Source organism: Hippoglossus stenolepis, chromosome 3, assembly GCF_022539355.2.
Source record: "Hippoglossus stenolepis isolate QCI-W04-F060 chromosome 3, HSTE1.2, whole genome shotgun sequence".
Lineage (NCBI taxonomy): Eukaryota > Metazoa > Chordata > Actinopteri > Pleuronectiformes > Pleuronectidae > Hippoglossus > Hippoglossus stenolepis.
This window is the reverse complement of record NC_061485.1, coordinates 14,559,867-14,569,490: the sequence shown is the minus strand read 5'-3', so window position 1 is coordinate 14,569,490 and position 9,624 is coordinate 14,559,867. Positions and strand designations below refer to the sequence as shown.

Sequence of the window (9,624 nt, the reverse complement as noted above, 5' to 3'; positions counted from 1 at the left end):
TTAAAAAAAAAAAAAATCTATTCCTGTTTGGGTTTAAAAGACGTTTCCAGCTTTCTGGTTTGCACTCTGGTGGGAGAGGTTATCATGGAGAGAGCTGTGGTGTACGTCACCCTCTTTGGGCTGCTGCTGGCTTTGGTTACCACTCTGCCAATCAAAGTAAGTTTACAAAACCTAGTAGACAGAGACAGAACCACACTGCCAGGAAGAAGAATCTTTCAAATATATATACATCTATAATTGCATTTGACAGACAGTTATAACATGTGAGACTCTTGCTTATTTTCAGTGTAGCTCAGCATTTGACAGTTACAACACACTGAACTCTGCCTCTGATAAACATCAGAAAGTCCAGGTTTCAGGACCCGCTGGCTCTCTACCTTCAATGTTGTTTGATATTGTGTATGTGTGTGTGTGTGTGTGTGTCTGAACTTACTTTTATCATGTTGTAGGGACATACATATGTTGACATAGTCACAGTTAAGGGCTCATCTCCCTCCTGCAGACCAGAAACAGACTCCCTATACATACAAATCTTTAAATCTTAGTGTCATGGAAAATTCTTAAATCTAAAGAGCAGTGGCGGATCTAGGATTGTTCTAAATCGGGGGCATAAAGGGGCCACAATCTAGTGACCCCCTGGCCCCGCTCCTGGATCTACCCCTGTTATAAATAGGTCAGTGTGATGTAAATGTTGTGTGCGCATCTCTGAAAGCATACACACATACAAACATACTCACATACACCCACACACATACACCCACAGACACACAAAGTCATTGCGTTGCGAAATCAAAATGAAAAATAAGGAGAATGGGGAGTTTCTGCACTCAGACCAATGAGATTTAGCTGATGCCTCCCACCGTTACCTTGTTTTTCACATTTCATCTGATCTTTGGTCAGTTAGTCAACACCCAGACATCAATGCAGCCTTGTAAAGAAAACACACACTCACATTGTGCAATGTGTCTGCCACATTTGTTCAGGAGGACTGGGACATCTACAGCTTTCACATCAACTCCACAGTGACCAGTCGTTATGCCACCACTGTCATTACAAGCCGTGTGGCCAATCGCATGGACGAGTCCAAGGAAATAGAGTTCCACGTCCGGATTCCCAAGAATGCCTTCATCAGTAAATTCAGAATGTATGTGACGCAAAAATGGCCGGTGGATATTTGCAGGCATCTATCTGCACATGAGGAATTACACATTGAATAACATAAAACAAATGAAAGTTTGGGTATGAAATGGAAATCTTCCCTGCTCTTCCTCAGGTTTATTGATGGGCAGCTGTACGATGGTGCTGTGAAAGCAAAGGAGCAAGCTCAGCAAGAGTACACTGACGCTGTGTCCCGTGGCCAGAGCGCTGGGATTGTCAGGTGCACAGATCAATTCACACATATACATTCGTTGAGTTTTAAAGTCTTATAGAAGTGGGTTTAATGTTGTATTTTAGATCATTGTGTGACCTTTGGGACTTTTCTTGAAAAAATGTAATTGTTGCAAAAGCTACTTTCACATCTTCCAGCCTATTAAATCCCTATATGAATCAATCTGAGAAGGAGAAGTCGCTCCTTAGTTCACATTTTCAAAAGTCATACCCACACTGAGGCTATAACCTGCGATGAAGTGTCACAAGAAACATTATTTCATTTTAAAGGGTCTAAGCTCCAAAGGGAGATGGGGACCACTGCTCTAACGCTGTGATTATTGTCTGTGCTGCAGTTCTGTTGGGAGGACCCTGGAGGAATTTAAGACTTCTGTGACTGTAGCTCCTCACAAAAAGGTGACCTTTGAACTCACATACGAGGAGCTGCTGAAACGCCGGATCGGCAAGTACGAGCTGCAAATCCACGCTCGCCCCATGCAGCCTGTCAAAGACTTCAAGGTGTGTCTTTTCAGTGGTCATCTGGGAAACCAATACTGGGGCAATAACATCTTGTAGAGCCTTTAACTATTTTTATCTCATTTTTAATGTCAGGTGGATGTGTATATTCACGAGAAAGCCGGCATCAGTTTCATTAACGTTCAAGGAGGACTGAGCACCAAAAACCTGGCTAATGCCATCACCAAAACACATGCAGATAAACAGGTACAGCAGCCAGGGAAATACTGATTTGTATTTAAAGGTTCAGGGTGTAGAATTTAGTGACATCTAGTGGTGAAGTTGCATGTTGCAGCTGAATACCCCTCACCTCACCCTCCCCTTCCAAGCATGAAAGAGAACCTGTGGAAGCCTTCAGTTGTCATACAAACTCAAAAGGTGTTTAGTTTGTCCTGTTTGAACTACTGTAAAAAACATGGCGGCCTCCGTAGAGAGGACCCGCTCCAGATCTAAATATAAAGTATTTAAATATAAAGGCCACATTCTAGAATAAAGAAAACAACTATTTGTTCAATTTAGATGAAAGGATTATTTTATATTCAATTTCTGCTTATTGATCCCTTTCACCTATGTCTTACACACTGGACCTTTAACTAAATTGCAATTGTAAGGTTTAGAAGTTAAGTTAATTCACATGTTTGAGTTAACTTACCAAAAATGTGTGTTTTACATAATTCAGCGTTTTCACGTTTATTATATATATATATATTTACACATTGAAATATTTACATTTGTATCTTCAACAATAATGTGTTGAATCTGCTTCTGTGGTTCCCTCACATTAACCTCAGTCTAGTCCCCACTAGAAGTGTTGTCGTGGGGACGATGACTGTGGAGAACTGTTAATACTGTTCAAAATACTGGCTTATTGCTAATCCTTGTGGTCCTCTCCTAGCATCATTCATGTATTTTTACACACAGTATATCTCACATTTGCATTAGTTTGCACTGTAAAAAACTGTATTTCTCACCAACATGCCGTGCCAATAACAATGAATCTATTCAAATTTGATGATCTTTCCGATTGATGAAAACTATTATTGATTCTTCCTGTTTACAGGCGTGGGTGTATTTCTACCCCACCGAGGACCAACAGAAAACATGTGACAGCTGTGGAGAGCAGGGTATGAATGGAGATCTGGTTGTTGTGTATGATGTGAACAGAAAGGCCTCGATTGGAGACATTAAGGTACTTTGATTTTGTAATGATTAATTTATCAGCATTTAGCATTGATGGCCAAAAAAAATACTTGCTTTCTAAAATGTGTATTTTGTCTTCTGTCTTTTCTAACCTCTCAAACTTTCTTCTTACTCTCCAGAAAAGTTCGGATGGGTACTTTGTTCATCACTTCGCTCCATCTAATCTTACCCGAATATCCAAGAACGTCGTCTTCATTATTGATCAAAGTGGCTCCATGAGTGGCAGAAAAATTCAACAGGTACAGTGAGTTTGTGACAGATGAGCTGTGTCCCGTATCATCGGTCGCTTTCTTCGGAGGATGCCGTCTATGCGACCTACGACGGAGCCCAGAGAGAAAATTTAAAATAAGATCTCTTCAGGCCTGATTTGCGTCACCAGCTTGTCCCACCTTTACCACTAACGGCTAATAACATCCTGCTGTTGCATGCGACAAAAGGTTTTAATGCCCTTTGTCTTGGCAAAATGTTTTCGAGTTGTCCGTCCATATGTCCCATTCTTGTGAACTAAATATCTCAAGAGCTCCTTCAGGGAGTTCACTTGGATTAAAGAATGAACTAATGAGATTTTGTTGGTCGAAGATCAAAGGCCTTGGTCACTGTGAGCTAGCAAATCACATATCTTGCCTTGCGAACGCGATATCTCCGAACCGCCCTGAGCGAATACTTTCACATTTTGCACAAACATTGACTTGGTTTAACTGGATTAGCTGATTGACTTTGGTAGCCAAAGGTCAAAGGTCACAATGGCTGACTCAGAGTCTGAGAAAAGAATCTATGCAGACTGAGACTGCACTGGGTGATGGAAGCATACAACCACAGCATCATACTTTAACATGTGTACCTTACATTTGAAGTAATTTTAAGTGTAGTCATCTGAGATTTTGGTCTTGTTGCTTGCTGGCACCATTATTTCTTTGAAATTCATTTTGTCACTGAAGCGCCATGGCTCTGGGGATAGGTTAGTCTTAGAAGGATCCACCTGTTGGAGCCTTCACTGCTCTGGGATGAAAGGACACATTTGTCAGCCGTATTTAAAGGTCAGCCATGTCGCACCACCATCTGTGTTTAAAAAGAAGCCTTCGAAGGATGCAGCTCCTGAATTGACACACATCTATGACACGATTTACTTAAATCAAAGTTAATTATGATTTTTATCTGTTTCTCAGACGAGAATAGCATTACTCCATATCTTGAGTGACCTGGCAGAAGACGACTACTTTGGTCTCATCACCTTTGACGGCGAAATCTTTCACTGGAAACGAGAACTTGTTCAGGCCAGCAAGGAAAACCTGGATGGTGCCAAGGAATTTGTACAGCGTATAAACGATAGAGGAGGTGAGGTTTTGCCAATTAATATGTTTATTTTGGGATGCAATGCATTTGACAGCAGCATGGCAGGGATAAAACATTTTCCATCTCATTTTAGCCACGGACATTAACCTGGCAGTGTTGGAAGGGGCCCGTATGCTGAATGCACATCCCAGAGAAGGTTCAGCATCGATCCTGATACTTCTCACTGACGGAGACCCAACTTCAGGTTATAATAAAACACACTTGCACAAATACTTAGAGAATGATAAAAAATGTCGACATTTTGACATTAACATATTTAACAATTAAGTCTATAAAATGTATTTATGTACGCACTGTAACCTCTTACTCACCCTAGATAGTTGTTTGGTTGCACTGTTTAAGGGTACTTTTAACTTGCCACACGTCATGTGTCTTTGCAGGTGTGACAAATCTGGGAAGAATAAAGTCAAATGTAAAGGAGGCCATTGCAGGCAAATTCCCACTCTACTGTCTTGGTTTTGGTTATGATGTCAACTTTGAGTTCCTGAAGACGATGTCGCTGCAGAACGATGGTGTGGCGCGGCGGATCTATGACGACTCTGATGCTGATTTACAGCTGAGGGTATTCTCCACTGCTGAGGCTTCCTTCACATTTTGAATATATCCTGTTTACCATGTGATTTCTGACATTTTCATTGATAAGTGGATGATTGTATCAAATTTAATTGATGTACCCGTCCTGTACAACTGCCCTTTGCTCAAGTAGGTTTCTCTACAAATAAGTTCAGTTTCAGTTTGTAGTGAAAGGTGTATATTATGCATATTTAATTTAATTTAATTTAATTTAATTTTGTTTATTTAATTTAATTTCATTGCCTATTTCATTCTGTTCTATACTTGTGTATGTTCTCTTGTCTACCTCATTCTGACCATCTGCTGCTTTCTTATCTTAGCTGAAACATATTGTGACCACATTGTGTTTCAACAGGGTTTCTATGTAGAGGTGGCCACTCCTCTGCTGACAGATGTGACAATGATATATTTGGGTGGGACCAATTTAACCCAGACTAACTTCAGCCAGTATTATGATGGTTCTGAGATCGTGGTGGCCGGTCAGATCACTGACAACAACGTTGAAACCTTTATTCCACAAGTTGTGGCCCTCTCTGTAAGCATCGCTCCACACTGCACATCTGCTGGAATCTTTGTTATCTTCGTAGTATTCACATATAATGAACTGTTTGGTGTCTATTGTCTCATTTTAATGTTGGTTTTTACTTTAATTATACATGTGTTCCTTGGATGTCTAGAAAGGCGCCATTGAAATTAAATTCATTGTTATAATTTATTATTATTCTTGTGAAAGTTCCTATTTGTACTTTGATAGCGGAATAGCAAGGTGACGTTTTCGGAAACAAACATCACTGAAATAGTGTCTGACGACCTCATCCAGAGGGTTTGGGCCTACCTCACAGTCAAACAGCTTCTGGAGAAAGAGTGAGTTTGATGTCAGCCATCTTTTTGTCCTTATGTTTGTAATTCGTCATTAATTAAATGGAAACTTTATATTTCTATAAAACCACTTAAATGTTGAGTCACCTAATAGTTATAAATACTGGAACTGGATGTTTTTTCCCCAGAGCCCAAGCCAATGACCTGAGAAACAATGTAATTGTTTATCAAAATTGTTGTTGAATCATTGTCAGATGATCAAATGTCAGCTTGTTTAAAACACATGTGACACAGGCTGCAGTTGTCTGGACCGGAGAAGGACAAAGTGAAGGAGGTGGCCTTGGAGCTGTCGCTGAAGTACAGCTTTGTGACCCCACTTACATCCATGGTGGTCACCAAGCCTCCAGGAGAGAGCACAGATGTGCTTCATAAACCAAAGGAAGGTGGTACACACACAAACCCACAGAGGGGTTCTGGATTAGGTCTTGCAGGAGGTTCTGCAGGAGGTTCTCATAGCTTCTTGACGACAAGTGCTATCATTCAACGTAAGCAACTAACCTGAGCAAAATAAACACATTGCAAAATCGTCAGGGCACTTTGTTATACCAGGCTAGAGACATCTGCTTTATTTGGTATAAGATGGTGCAATTACAATACATGAATTCAGTTATGCATTAATTAAGAGCATCGGATTCCTGGTATTCAGTTTGTGGATATATTGATAGATTTGTCAGTATTTATCAATACTTAAGCCTGAAAATACAGTTAATGAATTAATTAACAATAATTAACAACTTTATTGTTTTATGAGCAGGAATTCTTATTGTTTTTTTGTTTTTCAAACAAGGCAGTGAAATAATTTGGAGCTTTTAGAGACACAAAGTTACACAATTATGTGGATGAGGGAAAAATAATGCACAGAAAAAAACACTGACAAAAACACAGTTAGCAGGAAGAAAAAAGAAAAAGAAAACTAACAGCTTGGTTCAACTGATCAAATTACCTCTTTCATCTAATTAAAATTCATGTTTTCTTTCTGTTTTACAGAAGCCCCCAGTATTGTTATGCACTCTGGAGCAGGTATGTACACACAGTAGCTCCATGCACGGCTTTGACTCGACCTGACTCACCTATAGAAACATTAGAGGCACGACACGATTGATCAATACGCACGATTGTTTACTTGATATACACTTTTCAAAATTAAACTTACTTAATCTCAATTAGAACATTTACAAACTTCTGTCCACATCATTCCCTCCTGTAAATGTCTTGCCCTTGTGGAATCTGAGCATAAACCCAAAGATCTGTTGGATGATTTTGAATCCCAGCCAGAAAGTTAAATCAAAACTAATATCGCAAAATGTTATTACCTTGCCCAGATTTCAAGTCACATGGAAAACTTATTTTTTTAACCGTGCAACATTTTTTTTATATTTTGTGTTTTACTAAAAACCTTTGATTCATCAGAAGGATGATGAGGCCTTGGGAGGAGTATTTCAAAGTGACCACATCTTAACGTTATGTTTTCATCTTGTCCCTTTTTTTCATGCTGGAAATCGTTTCGTTCAATATGGTCAAATCCAAGATTACGGTATGTAAAAACAATGGATGCAGTTTGTACAATTGCAGTGTTCACATGTAACCACCCTGTATGTGTCATTGCCTTGTGAGATTAAAAAGGAAAATAACGGAGATGGGAAGTTTCTGCACTTGGACCAAAGGTATTTTTGGAAGGATATTTGATGATGGGAGATCACTATCAGAGTTGTTCAGTTACATGGACATTGTGGAGCAACTTTATATCTGTGACGTGTGTGTGTTTCTTTATGCTTCGATCAGCATGGGCTGAGATGGACGTACTGCGTGAGTAACTGGTGCTCTGACCAATGTCATGATTCACCTTTAGAAACATTAGAGGCACGACACGATTGATCAATACGCAGGATTGAATTTACTAAACAAATAAAAATATCAATCACATGATTTAATATGAGTAAGATGTTCCTTCACAGATTTAAATACAGGTTAAGAAACCTATTTTTAGTTGAAAACTACATGGAAAAAATATTTGATGAGACGTGTCATCTTAACTTTAATGTTTCATTTTGATTTACAGTTGTTTATGTTACAATGACACCAATTTTCTTTGGTTGAGGTATAGAATAATGTTTGTTTTTAGGGATTGGCTTTAGTTTAGGTGTCAATTAATGTAATTTCCTCTTAAATTAAAAACGTCTTTGAAAGTTTGGTAATATAAATGTATTTAACTGCTTTTGTCTTAATTTATTCACAGATATGGCTTACGATATGGAAGATGACGATTTGTCTACAGTCCATTTTCCTCCTACAATTGTGACAGCTACTGCTCCTACTACTACTGCTACTGGTAGAGTATCACTTGTGTACATTATAACGTTGTTCACTGTGCATGGTGTGGGGAAAATGGTGCACTTACAGGACTATAAAAGACAACATGAATTGAATATAAGATAACTAAAATCGTATTTGACACAATTCAGCCAAACATATAAAAAGTTATACAGTGATCAGTAAAATGAGTTTGTACTTTGGGACCCGTATTATCAGTGAAGTCTATCTAACCATTGTAATTATACACAAAATCTAAATTCCCACACTTCGCCTAAAATGTATTAATTATTTATAATTACTGGTGAAGTGCCTGTTCTGAACCAGCCTCTTTGGAATGGGCTGGGGTTTTCTTTTCAAAATAAAAGCTCTGCAATTCAACTCAATACCAAGCATGGCAGCAACAAAAAGAACATTATGCTTTCACTTTGAAGACCAATTACCAAACAGGAAAATATCCCATGAATGTTGCTGCATGATGTAGATCAGCACCTGACACCAGTGAATGTCTGTGTCTGTCTGATATGTTGAAATAAAACTAATCAGAGAATCAACATTATCTGACGCCGATTTTGACCCCTGGTTAGACCCACTTTTTGACGACTGCTGTAGTTTATCTGAGGACAAACAATATTCCATATAACAAATTTCGACATATAAACCACAAAAGAAAACATTTTAAGGCAGGTATGCACCATAACTACGATTCTCTAGTCAACTAAAGTCACTCTGGTTTTAAAATCTAGTGTGAGGCCATAACAGCAAATTTCTTTAAATCTTTCTTCCATTGCCATCAAGCACAGGCATGTTTTCACCTTGTAAACGTAAATTACAAATGATCTTCACAGAAAGCATACATGAGCACTGATCACAACCGCCTGAGAGTCGAGATGCCATAATACATCTGTAGTTAAATCAGCTGTGTGTCTCTGTGTGTCTGTGTGTCCCCAGCTCCTCTTTCTCACAGGTTTTTGCTGAAAGCTGAAAATCAGTCTATTCCACTGTGCTTTGACATCACTGGAAATGAACGGCTTAAACTACTTCACAGTCCCAGCAGGGGTCAGTATTGTGTCTCATTTTCCCTTACAGTAATATTAAATGAATGCCTTTTGCTTTTCATGTTTGTAGAGAGTTGTCACTCTTTTCTGCTCAGATCTTTTTGTCTGTTATGAAGTGGGTATCAACCAATGTGTACTCCCCACTTTTAAGGTTGTGTTTGCCTCTTTTTTGTACCAGAGCTGTCCAGAACGGTGAGCTGGACTCAGTTGCAGATGGGGGCTTCACAAAGATCATCCGTTTCAAAGCTGACTCTGTATATTGACATTGACGTCAATAACATCATTGTACGAGATGGACAGACACTGACACCCCACACTGGAGAGGAGCACATCACAGCTGGAAGGTAACCTTGTATTGTAATGGTCA

The 9,624-nt window shown here is 39.1% G+C and overlaps 1 protein-coding gene across 1 annotated transcript in view; it reads left to right on the top strand.

Moving 5' to 3' along the window:
* Positions 1-45: 45 nt before the first annotated feature.
* LOC118104678 (inter-alpha-trypsin inhibitor heavy chain H3-like) overlaps positions 46-9,624 on the top strand; it is a 48,754-nt gene continuing 39,175 nt past the window's right edge. Inside the window, exons 1-14 of the mRNA XM_047339416.1 lie at positions 46-156; positions 984-1,144; positions 1,274-1,378; positions 1,725-1,887; positions 1,981-2,091; positions 2,945-3,073; positions 3,204-3,323; positions 4,251-4,419; positions 4,511-4,621; positions 4,818-4,999; positions 5,366-5,545; positions 5,765-5,874; positions 6,124-6,374; positions 6,877-6,909. Coding sequence (XP_047195372.1) covers positions 85-156; positions 984-1,144; positions 1,274-1,378; positions 1,725-1,887; positions 1,981-2,091; positions 2,945-3,073; positions 3,204-3,323; positions 4,251-4,419; positions 4,511-4,621; positions 4,818-4,999; positions 5,366-5,545; positions 5,765-5,874; positions 6,124-6,374; positions 6,877-6,909 — 1,897 coding nt within the window. The 5' untranslated portion in view covers positions 46-84. The remainder of the gene's footprint in view (positions 157-983; positions 1,145-1,273; positions 1,379-1,724; positions 1,888-1,980; positions 2,092-2,944; positions 3,074-3,203; positions 3,324-4,250; positions 4,420-4,510; positions 4,622-4,817; positions 5,000-5,365; positions 5,546-5,764; positions 5,875-6,123; positions 6,375-6,876; positions 6,910-9,624) is intronic.